At 41.7% G+C, this 16,293-nt stretch overlaps 1 protein-coding gene across 6 annotated transcripts in view; it reads right to left on the bottom strand.

Moving 5' to 3' along the window:
• ncoa2 (nuclear receptor coactivator 2) overlaps nucleotides 1-16,293 on the bottom strand; it is a 68,472-nt gene that overhangs the window by 6,391 nt on the left and 45,788 nt on the right. For 5 of the 6 annotated variants that reach the window (XM_083530256.1, XM_083530252.1, XM_083530253.1 and 2 more), the window contains 15 exons: nucleotides 15,910-16,077; nucleotides 14,940-15,041; nucleotides 13,137-13,277; nucleotides 12,646-12,793; nucleotides 11,487-12,558; nucleotides 11,173-11,335; nucleotides 9,426-9,617; nucleotides 9,161-9,304; nucleotides 8,457-8,607; nucleotides 8,062-8,218; nucleotides 6,866-7,159; nucleotides 6,221-6,298; nucleotides 5,939-6,131; nucleotides 4,656-4,827; nucleotides 3,814-3,931 (listed from right to left, as the gene is read on the bottom strand). In XM_083530256.1, the coding sequence (XP_083386382.1) occupies nucleotides 3,814-3,931; nucleotides 4,656-4,827; nucleotides 5,939-6,131; nucleotides 6,221-6,298; nucleotides 6,866-7,159; nucleotides 8,062-8,218; nucleotides 8,457-8,607; nucleotides 9,161-9,304; nucleotides 9,426-9,617; nucleotides 11,173-11,335; nucleotides 11,487-12,558; nucleotides 12,646-12,793; nucleotides 13,137-13,277; nucleotides 14,940-15,041; nucleotides 15,910-16,077 (3,293 nt within the window). The remainder of the gene's footprint in view (nucleotides 1-3,813; nucleotides 3,932-4,655; nucleotides 4,828-5,938; nucleotides 6,132-6,220; nucleotides 6,299-6,865; nucleotides 7,160-8,061; nucleotides 8,219-8,456; nucleotides 8,608-9,160; nucleotides 9,305-9,425; nucleotides 9,618-11,172; nucleotides 11,336-11,486; nucleotides 12,559-12,645; nucleotides 12,794-13,136; nucleotides 13,278-14,939; nucleotides 15,042-15,909; nucleotides 16,078-16,293) is intronic. The other variant, XM_083530257.1, reaches the window with a different exon arrangement.

The following is a 16,293-nucleotide window of genomic DNA, read 5'->3' as shown; positions in this document are numbered from 1 at the left end:
GTGTTTGGTAAAATAAGCCTCCCATCTGAACTGATGGCTTTTCCGAAGCCAGAAATCCGTGGTTATGTGTTAGATACATACTATAATGTGGGACAGGTCCTATAAGGATACCACAAAACCTTTGTTATAGTTCAAATAACCAGTAAGCAAATTGCTCCAGAGGAATATGCAATATCAAAGAAAAACAATAGAAGACCATCTCATCCTAAAACCTTTATAGTGTAACAATTGCTTTAAATTTGTTATCATTATTTTGTTGAAACATTTCCCTGAACAGCTGTCCTAAGAATGGGTTTTATGTAAAATATCGCTTTTTATGTGTCTTAAGTTGAGTATCACTCTCAAGGAAGATTTTTTTCACCATATCCTGTAGATGGAATGAATCCATCCGGACAGCCGAAGAAACAAGTGAAGACTCATCTATTCCCTGCGCATCATACTGCCTCTTATAATCCTTTATCCCTTCCTGTCCTAGCTTCTAATATTTTGATCGTTGACTCAAACCTGTATAATGGGTACTTCTCATGCTTATCTTATGACAAATCTCTTGTAGTATTTAAAGTCACTTTAGACAAAAGTCTAAAAAGTTTTCTTTTTTTCACAACCGAAAAGAGAATCGTGTCTCATACATTTTTTGCTGTGGTAATCACAAACCCATACTGATAGTTTTTCCGGCTTCCGATCCGATGTTATTACGAGAGCGGCCTCTAGAGGCGAATTGCTGACGCTATGTGCTGTTGGCTTTTTTAATGGTAAAACTGTGCACTGTGCAGAGAGCACTATATTACATTAAGTATGTATAATTTATTTATAATATAATTACATATTTTAATGAATATGTATTTATTTCCTTTAGCACTTTTTGATGATTCTTTACTGTTTTTTTTTTTTATCCGTAATAAAGTCAAGTACTATTTTAAATTAAGTGTTGTGTGTATGTTTTTTATCCAGTACCTGGGTGATTAATCGGTTATCGGCAAGTGTGATCCAAGCTACCTATCGATATCGGTAAAATCCACTATTGGTCGACCTTTAGTTATTAACATTGCCTAATTATTTGTCGAATTAACCCACCAAAAGATATGCATATGCATAAGTAAGTAAATGTTTTGATTTCAATAGCAATGAATATGAAAAAATTTCATTATGATATACAATATATTGCCAAAAGTATTCACGAACCCATCGAAATAATTTAATTCAGATGTTCCAACTGCTTTCACGGTTACATGTGTCTAAAATCAAGCACCTGGGCATGCAGACCACTTCTACAAACATTTGTGAAAGAATGCGTCGCTCTCAGGAGCTCAGTGAATTCCAGCATGGTACCGTGACAGGATGCCACCTGTGCAATAAGTCCAGTTGTGAAATTTCCTCACTTCAAAATATTCCATAGTCAAACTGTGGTATTATAATAAAGTGGAAGTAATTGAAAATGACAGCTACTCAGCCACGAAGTGGTGGGCCATGTAAAATCACAGATCAGCGGATGCTGAGACGCATAGTGCACAGAGGTCACCAACTTTCTGCAGAGTCAATAGTTACAGACCTCCAAATTTCATGTGGCCTTCAGATTAGATCAAGAACAGTGCATAAAGAGCTTCATCGAAATGAGTTTCCATGGTCGAGCAGCTGCATCCAAGCCTTACATCAGCAAGTGCAACGCTAACAAGGACAAGTCTGGGTTTAGCGGTTGCCAGGAGAACGGTTCTTGTCTGACTGCATTGTCCCAAGTGTAAAGGTCGGTGGAGGGGGATTATGATGTGGGGTTGTTTTACAGGAGTTTGGGCTTAGTTTGCGTGAAAGGAACTCTTAATCCATCAGCATACCAAGACACATAACTGCGTCCTGCATACCAAGACTCAGTCATGTTGGAACAGTTTGGTGACGGCCCTTTCCTGTTCCAACATGACCGCGTCCATCAAGACATGGATGAGTGAGTTTGATGTGGAAGAACTTGACCGGCCTGCACAGTCCTGACCTTTACCAGATAGAACACCTTTGGGATGAATTATAGCGGAGACTGTGATCTAGACCTTCTCATCCAACATCAGTGTCTGACCACACGAATTTGCTTCTGGAAGAATGTCCAAAAATTCCTATGAACACACTCCTAAACCTTGTGGAAATCCTTCCCAGAAGAGTTAAAGCTGTTATAGCTGCAAAGGGCCAACATCATTTTAAACCCAATGGATTAAGAATCGTATGCTACTCAAGTTCATTTGCATGTGAAGGCAGACGAGTGAATACCTTTGGCAGTATAGTGCATCTCTTGAAAGGTTTCTGTACAGTGCAAAACAAAATAATGAACTAATCCAGCATAGGGAGGCATAATAAATACATTTAAAATCAATAAAAACTCCACAATAATACTAGTAGTCACTCCGACCCATGTAATTTTCTGTTACAGACTGACTCCCTATTAAAGACAAGAAAAAAGATAATGCGCCCTCAGAATTATTTTTAGGGACCCCTGCTTTAATGGGACATTTTCACAAAACATATAACAGTGTTATTTCTATACACTTCTTTTTTTCCCTCTTTTTAACAGATAAAAACTGTAATGGAGCAACAACTCAAAATCTGGAGTGGCCCATAACTGTTTAAAAGTCATTCACATTTAATGACCTGAAGTATGTGTGTGTCTCTGTATGTGTGTTTATGTGAACATGGCCTTTGATTATCGTCAACCCCCCCCCCCCCCCCCAAAAAAAAATACTCCGCCTGATCCATCACCATTTTAGATTGCAGTCCTACACGCTAATTCGAGTGAATTATTAATGAGTTTGTCTTACAGAAACCAGGACACTTAACATCACAAGGTAACACATTATAACCTGTAATGGGCTACATAAACAAGGGCATTTAGTACTGCTCATACAGAGGCCTTTTACCAAACTCCTGTGTGTAACACCATGCTGTGTTAATGATGAGAAGTTTCAGAGTTGCTTTCTGGAGATGCTGAGCTCATACGGCTACGACTGTCAGCACATAGATCACCTTTGTGCTACACTCAAAGGCAGTATATGACCTATAATATACGACAAGTGGGTATACGGCACTGTGGGTATTGCCTATAATGCATCACGAGCACCACAGAGAAACGGCTGCAAACAGAAAGTCTGCAAACGTAGTAAACACTGAGTTGTGTATAATGAAAAATGGTTGCAGAAACTTAAAAATTGTAATCTTAAATCATGGTGTGCTGCATCCATCATTGAATTTCTGACTTTATTGGCCTAAATATCTAGAAATTGTCATAAAAAACATTGTGTTCATCCCAAACCCATACACTATATTGCCAAAAGTGTGTACTGAGCTGTACATTTTTGAGCATTCCACATTTAGTCTCAATTTGCTCTTATAGTAACCTCCACTCTAATGGGAAGATGTTCCACTAGATTTTGGACTGTGCTTGTGGAGATTTGTGTAAGATTTATTCAGCCAAAGGGGTGTTAGTAAAGTCAGATACTGATGTAAGTGAAGTGAGGAGGCCTGGGGGTGCAGTCAGCGTTCACATTCAATATGATGAATAGGGGTGAGGATAGAGCTCTATAGCAAACCAACCAAGATTTCTTAACCACATATGGCTGGAAAAGTGTGGTGTCCCAATACTTTTTTTTTCATACAGTCTACATGTTGGATTAACTTGCAGTAGACTGTTAAGTAAATAAGTCATAATTCTGATGTTCGCTATTCTAATTTTTGTGTTACGATTATGGAAAAAACTTTCTAATCTCAAAACAAAGAAAATTTGGGACAGGACAAAAGTGTGAGTATGTGTGTGTGTGTGTGTAAGAATGTGTGTCTAACCTGCTCTGTGCCCATCTGGCCCATGCTGTTCATGCTATTGGTGTTGGGAGTCATGGGCACATTCATGCTCATGCTGTTACTGTTATACACACCACTGCTGGCCTGCTGAGTGTACATGCTGTGGAAAACAACACCGGTTAAACATTTCAAAAAGAGATATAATAAAAATATATTAATAATATTATGTTACTGGGCATTCACAAAGTATAGTCTGAATATTTGTCAGTGTGATTTATCTGGTTTTATATTTGTCATAATGGGTATGGAGTGTAGATTGAAGTAAAATAATCATTTTAGCACTTTATCATAAATCTGCAACATAAAAAGTAAGAAAAAAAAAAAAAAAAAAACTTTCTGGCTGCACTGTAACTGCTTAGTAAAGCCTTTCAGATGTTCCTAATGCCAAAGAGGACATGTGAAGTGAAAAACACTGATTATCTCTTCATCATGGCACCTATTAGTGGGTGGGATTTTATTAGGCAGCAAGTGAACGTTCTTTCCTCAAAGTTGACGTGTTAGAAGCAGGAAAAATGGGGAAGCGTAAGGATTTTAGCGAGTTTGACGAGGGACAAATTGTGACGTCTAGACGACTGGGTCAGAGCATCTCCAAAACTGCAGCTCTTGTGGGATGTTCTGGTCTGCAGTGATCAGTATCTTTTAAAAGTGCTCCAAGGAAGGAACAGTGGTGAACCGGTGACAGGGTTTACGGGCGGCTGAGGCTCATTGTTGCTCAAACCGCTGAAGAAGTTCATGCTGTTAATGCTCATTAATCATCACTTTGGTTAGCATTATGGTGTTTTTTACCTGCAGTTTACATGCACTGTGCACATGTGTGGCCCCACCTGTTAGCATTCAAGTTGCCCTGCGTCCAGCCGTTCATCTCTGGAGATGACTGAAATGTGGCATTACCCTGTTGCATCATAGGGCTTTGGGCGTGACCCATTCTAGGAGACACGAGGGGACTCTGAGGGGTCGCTGCACCTCCAAACCCGCCATCAGGCTGCTGAGTTATTCCTAACACACACATAACACACATAAGGATCACACATAGGATATTTTATTATTTACATGTATTCTTATACCGTTATATATCCATCCTTATAATCTAAACATATTTATAGTTACACTTTATAATTGTTTTAAAGGAAATACAATTTACATCTTGCTTATAAATCAATAAAGTATTAGACAAATGAGTACCACGATCCTAAAATAACCAAATACACTGCACAAATTCACTTTTCTACTGCAGAGGTCCCCAAACACCAGGTCGTGATCAAGTACCGAGCTTTAAATGCTTATAGATATGACACTGTATTATTGAATGTGTATTTTGTCCTTCAAGAAACACTTTTTAAATTTGCATATGCAATATAATTTCAGAAAACATCATTAGGTTTAGCTTATTATTAACATAAGTGTTACATAAACGTCTCTCAAAAGGCTTTTTTGTGAAGGAGGTGAAAAACAGAATGATTGTTCTGTAAAATGATTATTATATAGATATGTGTGTGTGTGTGTGTGTGTGTGTGTGTGTGTGTGTGTGTGTGTGTGTCCAGAATACTTCCAAAACAAAAGTGATCCAGGTCATTCAAAAAGATCTGCTGTTCTAAAGCATATTTTGCAGACTCTTCTGCCCTCTAGTGGGCATACAATTATTTTCTAAGGCAAGTAATTCAATCTTTAACCACTCAATACCTGAAAATACTTTCATTGAAACTGATTTAAACAAACTGAACTAATTTTGTGTTTTTGGAGAAATTAGAGAGCTGTTTAAAGAGCTACTTTGTATGCAGTGGTACCAGTCTATGGGATAACAAAACAGGCGACTATAATGTTACAGTTTTGTAATGACAGGTAGACACAAGGACACCAAAATGTGTTCCTCAGAACACACATTCACAAGTTGTCTTGATATATGGAGAAAATAAAGCTGAAGTTATATGAAGAGGCATTTTAGTGTGTAGTTTTTGGCATTTCTGGTGTCATTTGTGTCTGTCAAATTTTTTTTGGCTTGTTTCTCTTCACTAAACTAAAGATAACACACTCAGGTACAGAAAAGCATCACTAAATATAATATAATAATTATTATAAAATTGTCATAAAGATAGTGGCAGGCCTGTACCGTAGTTGGGCGTGTAAGGAAAGTGGGTAGGGTTGGCATGGCCAATCTGAGCACCGCCCATAGTGCCGGCAGCCATATTGGATGGCACGTTGAGGCCCTGAGGTCTCATGCTCATGGTGCGTTGCCTTTGACGCAAATGATTACTGAGCAGCTCCCTCTGACGCTGCGCAAGCATCTGAGCGTTAATGGTCCCCTGGGAGAGGAAAAACAAAAAAGACGTTTATTTTTTACAAAAATATCTGACAATCTGCAGTTTTCTAACCTCCCTGTTTAAGTACAAACCTGATTCTGAACATTAGGTCTTAGAGGTAGGTTCATGTTTGACACTCCAGTCATCTGATTCATCATAGGCTGGCGATTCTGTGAAGAATACAGAGACAGAGAGAGAGAGAGAGAGAGAGAGAGAGAGAGAGAGAGAGAGAGAGAGAGAGAGAGAGATCTGTATTATCACTCGACAACAAACAAATTCAGGTTCTAAATAAATGACCTACATGGCAGGTGGACCTGATGAAAAACCCAGGTTGATGTACAAACACCCAGACTGTAATAAGTCTTTCTTCTTGCACAGTTTGCAGACTCATTTGAACAATAATTAATCATTATAGATGGAATAAAAAAAATCTAAAATAAAATAAACAGAATATAATAAGGAATTAAGGTCAAACTGCAGTTCCATAATCATCCAGCAGGAAGCAGTATAGTCTGTATGCATAAATATCAATGCTCTTAAATCACTGCTCCATTTCTTTTATTGATACCATAAATCATCTTGCACAGTGTAAACTTACAATTTAAAGTTAAAAACCAACCCATATAAATAAAAAAATGCTCAGTCTATAAACAAAGTAATGTCAATATTTTGTAAATAAAACTGCATTAGAATTATACCTAATGACATGCAAATTTATGCCAGTCACTGTCCTTTACCTGCTGTGCTTGTAGTCTGTGCTGCAGCTGCAGTCTGAGTGCATTAGGTTGATTTGGGACACTTCCAGGTGGTCGGAGACCTGGTCGGAGTGGCATGCGAATCATGGGAAACCCTGGCCTTTGCCCTGTAACTCCCCCAATGCCATGGTAACCAGCGTCCTGCATTGGAGCAAAGCCTCCTGGTGCGTTATGGGAAGGTTGAGCAACATATTGCTGTTGAGGGTAAAGAGGCTTCTGGTCCATCAGCAGACTTTGATCCTGACCTGGAAACATCTCCGGCTCTAATGACGGTGCCTGAAAGAAACAAAAAAACAAACACACAAAGTCATCAACATTATACCACGCTGTTCCAGAAACAATGCAGATCAGGAACAGCACGAGAAATGGTAAGATGAGGTGTGTGAAGAAAAACAAGGGGGAAAGGCAGTAGGAGGAAGAAAACCAGAAGAGAGAAAAAAAAGGACGATGAAAAGCAGGACAAATAGCAAAAGAAAAAGTGAGTAGTCAATAAAAGGAAGTGGAAGGAACTGTGGGAGAAAGAAGAAGGGAATAGCATGAAGCAGGCAGGGGAAAGAGAAGGAAGAATGGCAAAAGAATAGAAAAAGGAATGGGGAAGAGTGGGAGAAAGAGCTGGACAAACAGTAGAAGACACGAAAAAGAGCAGGAAGAAGTGCAGGAGAAACAGAAAGACAAAGAGCTAGAACAGCAAAAAAACCCAAAAAAAAAACAGAAGAAGAAAGAGCATGAGGAAGAGCAGGAATAAAAGCAGGAGAAAAAAGTAATAAGAGCATGAAAAACAGCAGGGGAAAGAGCATGGAATGAGTAGAAGAAGGCAGAGGAAAAAAAAGAAGAGAAAATGGAAGGAGAAATAGAAAACAGAAGAGCATTGGGAAAAGAAAGAATAAGAGCAGGTCAAAAAGCCAGAGAAACAGAAGAAGCAAGGAATAGCAGGATGAACAGGAGGAAGAAGAGCAGGAGGAACAGAAAGACAACGAGCAAAAAAGAACATTAGGAGAAAGATCATAAAGTAGAACAGGAGAAAGAGAACAGAAGAAACGACAAGAAGAAGAGTTGGAGATCCAGTAGGACAAAGAGATAGAGCAGAAACAACATCAAAAGAAAAAAAAAGGTGAAAAACAGCAGGAGAAAAAGAATAGAGATACAGTAAAAGCGAATTGTAGGAGGAAGTGTGTTACCTGTCCTACGAGTGCTGGAATTCCCAAAGCTCGATCGATCTCCTCCAGACCATCAAAGTCTTTGAGGGCAGTGTAAAGCTGATTAAGTAAAGTACCTTCATCTGCAGGTCCTTCTGCTGCACACAGCACATCATCCTGTGGTGTAACATACATGGACCTGGCGCGCGTGCACACACACACACACACACACACACACACACACACACACACACACACACACACACACACACACCGAAAACAGGCGTTGGTTAATAAGAGTTTATAAGCATACCTAAGCAGAAGTTTCTTGTATGGGAAATGAGGTGTGTAGATACTAAAGAGAACATCATGAGGCTATTGTATGTAACCAATCATCAGGTGATGCATAATGTACCCAATCTGTAAATGTGTGTTACCTGTTAGGGTCGCCAAATGGCACTTGCTCAATGGGCATCATGCTGTCAGGCCATGGAGCAGTCTGATTGGGTGGAGCTGTCTGATTGGGCGGAGCCTGTGGCTGTGAAAATCTAGGGCCTGCCATACTCATGTCCATTTCCATAGACTGGGCTGTAGGAGAAACATCACAGAGAGGCAGATAAGGACACACGCGCACACACACACATGGACACAGACACTGGGTTTACACACCAATTAGGCATAACACTGATTATCTCTTCATCATGGCACCTGTTAGTGATTGAGTTACATTAGGCACACATTTTCTCCTCAAAGTTGACGTGTTAGAAGCAGGAAAAATTAGCAAGTGTAAGGATTTGAGCGAGTTTGACGAATTGTGACGGCTAGACGACTGGGTCAGAGTGGTCAGTATCTATCAAAAGTGGTTCGAGGAAGGAACAGTGGTGAACCAGCGACAGGGTCATGGGCGGCTGAGGCTAATTTATGCATGTGGGGAGCGAAGACTGTTCCGTGTGGTCTGATCCAACAGACGAGCTCCTGCTGCTCAAACTGCTGTAGAAGTTCATGCTGTTAATGCTCGACAGGTCAGAACTGTTCTAGCAGCAAAAGAGGGACTGACCCAATATTAGATAGGTGGTCATAATGTTATGCCTGGTTGGTGTATGTTTATGTACAAGTAAGTATATCTGTGGTAAATGTGTACCATTGGGCATCATCTGGCCCTGCAGCATGGGTCTGACTCCTGGTTGGCTGCTGGGTCTGATCGGCATGTTTGTGTTTTGCACCATACGTCCCTGCAACGCCCCCTGAGGTGAGGACCCGTTCACACCCTGAGACGCCCAAACATCTGCCAGAAAGCAAGACATATACTTAAAACACCTTAATGTCAGCTCTATCAGCTCCAGGAAACACAAATATAGATTATAATAAGAGCATGTGTCCCGGTTCTTTTCCTAAAAGATGCTTACCTGCCATGTTCGCTTGGTTGGTCATGATGCCCTGATTTCCTATCATGCCTTGCTGCTGCTGGATGAGTGAATATGGAGTGGTGTTCCTCATAACTGTATATTGACCCGACGGGCCTTTAGCTGACACATTCATGTCCAAAGAGACGCTCCGCAACGGAGGAACCCGACCGGGGGGCCTTGGACCACTGAAATCTACCAAAACACACGTGCACACGCAAGAACAGACACACATACACGTTACAAAACAAACAAAATGCAATAACTAAAAAAATGATGGTGGTACAGGTAGAATGAGCAATAATATACTAGTGTGTGTGTGTGTGTGTGTGTGTGTGTGTGTGTGAAAGAACAAGAGCGAGTACAGCTGTTCTAGTTGCATAAAACTACATTGTCAGAACAGTTTTACAGTGGAGACGTGTGTGTGTGTGTGTGTGTGTGTGTGTGAGAGAGAGTGTTTGTTTCTACTGTAATCTCTCATTAACGTGTTTCAGAGTGTGAGAGAGACACAGCTAAGTCACATGCTTGAATAGCTTGTGTGTGCGTGTGATTTGAGCTGTACAATGTATTAAACACACACACACACACACACACACACACACACACACACACACACACACACACACACACACACACGCGCGCACAGGGCTGTAAGTGTGGATATGGTGTAAATGAGTAGGTGTAGCACAGCACTGTGGACAAACAGCATTTAACTGTTATAATAACAGAGATTAAAGAGGAAAAGAAGGGTAAAAAATATATATTAATATAAACACTATGTGTCATCCACCTCTCCCTGGCATATGAATGAAGCAGGAAACATATTGCTGGTTAAACATACTCAGCACAGCACTGACTCAAACATGGTAGCATGTGTTGCTCTTTCTGTTGAACTGCTCTTAAGGTAGGTGGCACACCACCCCGACACCAAAAAACTAGCGCTGGCGTTAGCAGACTGTGGCGTCGCCTCGCATCGCCTGCGTCAGGGGCAAAAAAAGTTGCACTAGAACAGACTACTGCCATGTACGTTCTGTGTTTGCGTGAGAAAACAGAACTCGCCCATACCAGCAGGTGGCAGTAGTCTGTATTCGGGATCCATACAGGGAAAACGAGAGAGCTGTAAATATATTAATAGGCGTTTACACCTGCCGTGATCTTTACTAAAGGATTTATGTAGCATTTTTCAATCATGTCTGCCTAGTTGCGACCGCAAGAGAAAGAATGACAACAAGTGTCTGTGCGTTCCCTCTTTACTCAGTCATTGTTTGCTTTCGTCAGTTCCGTTTATATTTATTTTCTCGTGGGCTCATTCGCTAAGCTGAACAAGTCCAGCCGAAAAATTCGAGATAGCTAAAATTGGGCTTTGAAACGGCAAAAACACAGAAAACAATTCGTGCTTTAACACCGAGACAACTGAACTCCGTCGATTGCTGGTGAGAGAATGCATTTTTCCTGGACAGCATATTGGATGAAAATTGAAATACAGTTATTAATAGCAATTTTGCGTATAGCTATCATTATACTGAGTTTAAACAATCGTAAGTCGAACCATCGAAACCCGGGGACTACCTCAGTACGCTTGACCAAAAAAACCTCGGTAAATGATGAACTCATCATTATTATATTATTATTAACTATACATCAGCCTTTTAAATGATAACCATGTGATGAAAATTCGTTCCGATCATCACCACTTGCTATTTGCGGTTAAGTTGTTTTTTTTTTCTGTTTGTGTTTGTGAGAAACCCACTCTGTACTGCTCTGGGTTGTACCCCGCCCTCTCCTGTGATCTGCAGAATGTCGTTGATGATCGCCTGCTTATCGACGGCAGCTGGCAGTGACATGGGACGAGCTTCGGAGAAAAAACTCTGACTATTCTGCAGGTCGTCCAGGATATCATCCAACTCGCTGGACTGTGGAAACACAAATGCACACACACACACACACACACACACACACACACACACACACACACACATACACAAACATAAATGCCTCACTTGTTTTGACAAAGAAAGCTGTAACTACAAATTCACCATCAAATTCATCCGGGTTGAAACGTACCTGCTCTGCCTGTTCGTACCCTCCATCGGGTTTCTCCTTCTTCACAGTGACCACGTTACCCCCCTCCACCTTTATCTCGCCCGCCTCGGTCTTTATTACCTTGTCTTTAATCATGTTCTCATCGTTGTCCAGCAGGTAGCGCAGAAGAGCATTGTCCTTTTTTTTCGGGCTTACCGCTTCCTGTTTGATGATGTCGGTCATGTTGGCTCCGTCGTGGTTCGGTTCTTTTCCTGTCGCCTCGGCCGTGATCTTCGCCAAGTCCACCGGCGACGTGCTGTTCTGCAAGAGCCTGTGCAGGATTTTGTGCTTCTCCTTCAAGGATGTCGCGCTGGTTCCTGATGTTCCGGGTTGGTTCCCGGTCATCAGTTCCTTCTCAGGTGCTGGCGACAGCGCGGAGGATGACTCCATGGTCTCATTTTTGGTGGTGAGAAGCTGGAGGAGCTTTGTGTGCCCTTTACTCTCATGGATCTTATTTTCGTCCGAGCTGTTGAACTGACCCAGGTTGGCTTTTTCGTCCCTTTGGTGCCCACTGTTCTCGTTTTCATGCCCGTCATGCCCGCTTTTTTCCGCCTCCCCATATGACTCCATTTTGGGCAATGGTTGAGAACCAATTCCTCCTGAGGCTGGCGATTCAAATTTTTTCGAATCAGGTGACCCCAGAGACTGGCTCAGGCCAATGGATTGGAACTCGCTAAGAGCTTGGAGGGCATTAAGGGAACTGCTAGTGAACACTTGAGGACTGCCGTTGCCCGGGCACATGCCTGCAGGGGAGTGGATGGTATTGGTGGGGGTAAACTGGGCTTGAGGTAAACGGGGGGAGCTGGTTACTCCAGGACTGGGCCGATGCGACGGGCTGCTCATTTTCAGTGGGTATCCCGTACCCTGAGTTGGCCCCGGGCCACCAAACCGGTAATCTTTATGGGCTCCTGGAGACGAGAAGGCAAGCGTGTTGCTACTCACGAACCCCTCCTGACCCTGAGCGTTTCCACTCGTTGGGTTAGGGGAGGTCATTGTGGCCAGTGGGGTCATGGGTTTGCCCAGGTCCGGTGCCATGCCACATACTGTTGGCTCTCTGGTAGAGGAGGAGAGAAATTAGATAAATAAATATGTTCCAAACATTACTCGGGTGACTGAATACACACAGACACACACTGTGTACCTCTGGAGAATGTGTATTGACATGTAGAGCTGGGGTTCGTTGGTGGCTGTAGATCGAACAAGCTTGCTCTTGGTGTGAGCTGAGACGATGGTACCATCAGACAGCGAGAAACGATAGATGGGACTGAATGCCTGGCCATGCCTCAGTACTACACATAGGAAGAGCACACACACACCATTTGAACACAGCCTAATAGCATAAAGCTATTCTTGTGTCGTTATTAATCAAAAACTGTACATTTGAATAAATAGGTTTGTTAATAAAATTTATCCCCACTTCTCGAAAGTAATTAAAAGTAAAAGCGCAGCAAAAATTATTTTTGTGCAAAAGCACTACAGAAGTTCGCTGTGTGAATAAACGAGCCAGTTCCCAGAAAGACGCGCGTTGCACCATCGTCAGCACTCTAACAGTGGATAAAAGGTAACGGTGCAGGAACTGCATATAACTGACAAAATGATCTTAAATAAATATTGTTTTGAACATTATTTCACCTTCTTGCTGGTGACGTTTGGCATAAGAAATATCTCCATCGTTCTGTAGGTGAAAGCGCTGGATACATCTTCTTACTAAGTCTTCCCATCCGGGCTTCATAGAGGCTCGTAGCATAGTGGTGTCCAAAGACGTGATCTTCCCTAAAGGAACACAAACACACAAAGCAAGCTTCCTTTCATACACTTTGTAATGTGTATACTTATGATATGTATTTTAAATTAAACCAAAAGCATTTAACCAAATTTACATTATATCACAATGGTGTGGAAGATGATTGTCAGATGGTGTTGATGCTCTTTTTGTTTTCAGAACTATAATGAATGGCCATTCGGTGTCACTGAATGGGGAAGTGGTAGCTCAGTGGTTTAGGATTATGAAAGGTCAGGGGTTTAAGCCCCAGTATTGCCAAACTGCCACTCCCGGGCCCTTGAGCAAGGCCTTTAACCCACTGTGCCCCAGGTTTGCTGTATCATGATCTGTGCTCTAACCCAGCTTCATAACATTACTAGGATTGATTCCTTGATTCTTTCCCTTGTGAGTCTGGTTCCTCTTGCCATCTAAGGGATTTTGTTTCCCATTATGCCAGGAAACAGGAAAAATGGGAAAGCTCAAAAGGTCTGATCCAACAGACGCACTCCTGTTGCTCAAATGCATGAAAAGGTTCATGCTGTTTATGTTCGACGGGTCAAAACTGTTCCGGCAGCAAAAGGGGGACCAACACAATATTAGGCAGGTGCTTATAATGTTATGCCTGATTGATGACCATTAAGTTATGCCTGATCTGTGTATATTCGTGATCTCTTTATTTCTGTTAAAGCTGATTTGGAACAATGTCCAAATGGTAGGGGTGCTGTATCATGATTGACCCTGTGCTCTAACCCCAGCTTCCTAACATTGCTAGGATATACAAAGAAAGAATTTCACTGTGCTTCAACAAGTAAAATCCTTCCTTCCTTCCTTCCTTCCTTCCTTCCTGCCTTCCTGCCTTCCTGCCTTCCTTCCTTCCTTCCTTCCTTCCTTCCTTCCTTCCTTCGTGACCTGGTTCCTCATGCTATCTCAGGGATTTTTTCTGTTGATGCTTAAATGCATATCTATTTATTTCTTTAAAGTTGAGTTGGAACAATGTCCAGATGTTAGCTCAATGGTTAGGCATCTGAGTTACTGATTGGATGATTGGAGGTTTAAATCCGAGCACCGCCAAGCACCCACTGATGGGCCCTTGAACAAGGCCCTTATCCTTGGAGGACCAGGGACTGACCCTGAGCTCTGACCCTAGCTTTCTAACAAGCTGCAATATAAAAACACTGTGCTGTAGTGTTGATGTCACAAGTAAGGGCTCATCTTTGTCAAAAAAGCAAGACTAAAGACTATACACACACCACAGCATGTCTAAATACTTTCTAAAAGACCACGATAAATAACGAAAACCCAAATATTTGATTTCCTTCTTGCTAGTGACCTTAAAATTTGTGATGACAATCACTTTAATTCTTAATAAGCAGAAGTGTGTACGACAAAAGCACGTCACTTTTTATTAGGTTTCACTTTTGCTCTCTTTTTCCTCGCTTCCTTTTTTCACCCATTGCAAAAACAAAACCTGCTCCAGGACCTCTATACTCATTTTATTAAGGTGCTTTTGCTAGTCACGGTTCTTCTCGTCTGTTTTTTTTTCTTTTTTCCTAACTGTGAGTGGTGCTTTTGTGGCGGTAAAGTGACTCATTGTGTTGTGTGTGTGTGTGTGTGTGTGTGTGTGTGTGTGTGTGTGTGTGTGTGTGTGTGTGTGTGTGTTGGCATGGTGTTACCTTGGAGATCTTGCCGTGTGGTAAAGCTCTCTTGTGTGGGGAGCATCGGTCGCTCCTTCATAGGTACTCTTCTTGCTACACAGATCAGACACGACTGCAGATCTGCACAGAGAGAGAGAGAGAGAGAGAGAGAGAGAGAGAGAGAGAGAAAGAAAAAAGAAAGAAAGAAAAGAGGAAGAAACAGATACAGGGGTTTGTTCAAAGGACAGCCAGTGATTTGACCTCCAAATCAATAATGAATGATATAGTGGCCCTGTGATCTGTGTGTGTGTGTGTGTGTGTGTGTGTGTGTGTGTGTGTGTGTGTGTGTGTGTGTGTGTGTGTGAGAGAGAGGCAGAGACCAACAGGAGCTACATGGCAGAACGTGACCTTTGAGCTGTATGTTGCCCTGGTGACGCTGTAGACATCTAGTGAGAGAATCCATCAGACTCACGCACACCCACACACAGGCACGTCCAAACACAGAAACACACACACACAAACATGCACACACACCTCTATCACCTGATACTGGCTCTATTCGGCTCTCGTAGTGCATGCGAAATGAACACAATGTGGCGCTACAGCTTATGTCCGTTCTTTGGTTTTCGCGTTTGCCTGATTATAGTTGTGCACAAGGTGAAATGCTCTGAGTCAAAGATCAAAATGAAATACAAAGGAAATACCTACAATATACAAAAGTACGGGTTGTATATGAAGCAAGCAGGAGAGATGTGTGTGTGTGTGTGTGTGTGTGTGTGTGTGTGTGTGTGTGTGCTGTGAGGAAGATTCCCAAACAATGTTAAAAGCTGCTATAATGTTTTATAAGAGATTCAATCGAGCAGAGTATTCTCTAAGGAGAAATGACTGTACAGTCGTAATCGTACATTATTTATTATTTTATTACTTATTGAGTATGAGGAAATAGACTCTGTAGGGTCTAATTCATGACTCGCGTGGAGTTTGTCATTAGTGCATCATGGTTTCTCACCCTCTCCCTCCTCTTTAATGGATTTGGGTTCGGAGACAGTGAAACACTGCATGGTTTCATATTTCTGTGCCTCCTGGTCCTGCTCCTGCTCCGGGTTCACCAGCATGCGGCATGTAAACGAGTGACTGTTCCTTCTGGAGCCCTCGTTCGACCACGGCATGCCGTTTACTGACACACAGAATAATGACATTGAAGAATAAATAAAGGGAAACAACAACTGAATAAAATATAAAAATAGCAGGAAAAGCTACAATGCTCCCTTGTTATTCTATGAACTGGTGTAGATGCATTTTATAGTATTATAAGCTTTGAATCTATAAGCTAGTGTTCTTTGTGTAAATAATATATATTACTGTATGTTGTATTACATATTAGAAACTTCAA

The sequence above is a fragment of the Silurus aristotelis genome (genome assembly GCF_946808225.1).
Source record: "Silurus aristotelis genome assembly, chromosome: 25".
NCBI lineage: Eukaryota > Metazoa > Chordata > Actinopteri > Siluriformes > Siluridae > Silurus > Silurus aristotelis.
The sequence above is the reverse complement of the archived record's forward strand: the minus strand, read 5'-3'. Positions and strand labels throughout refer to the sequence as shown.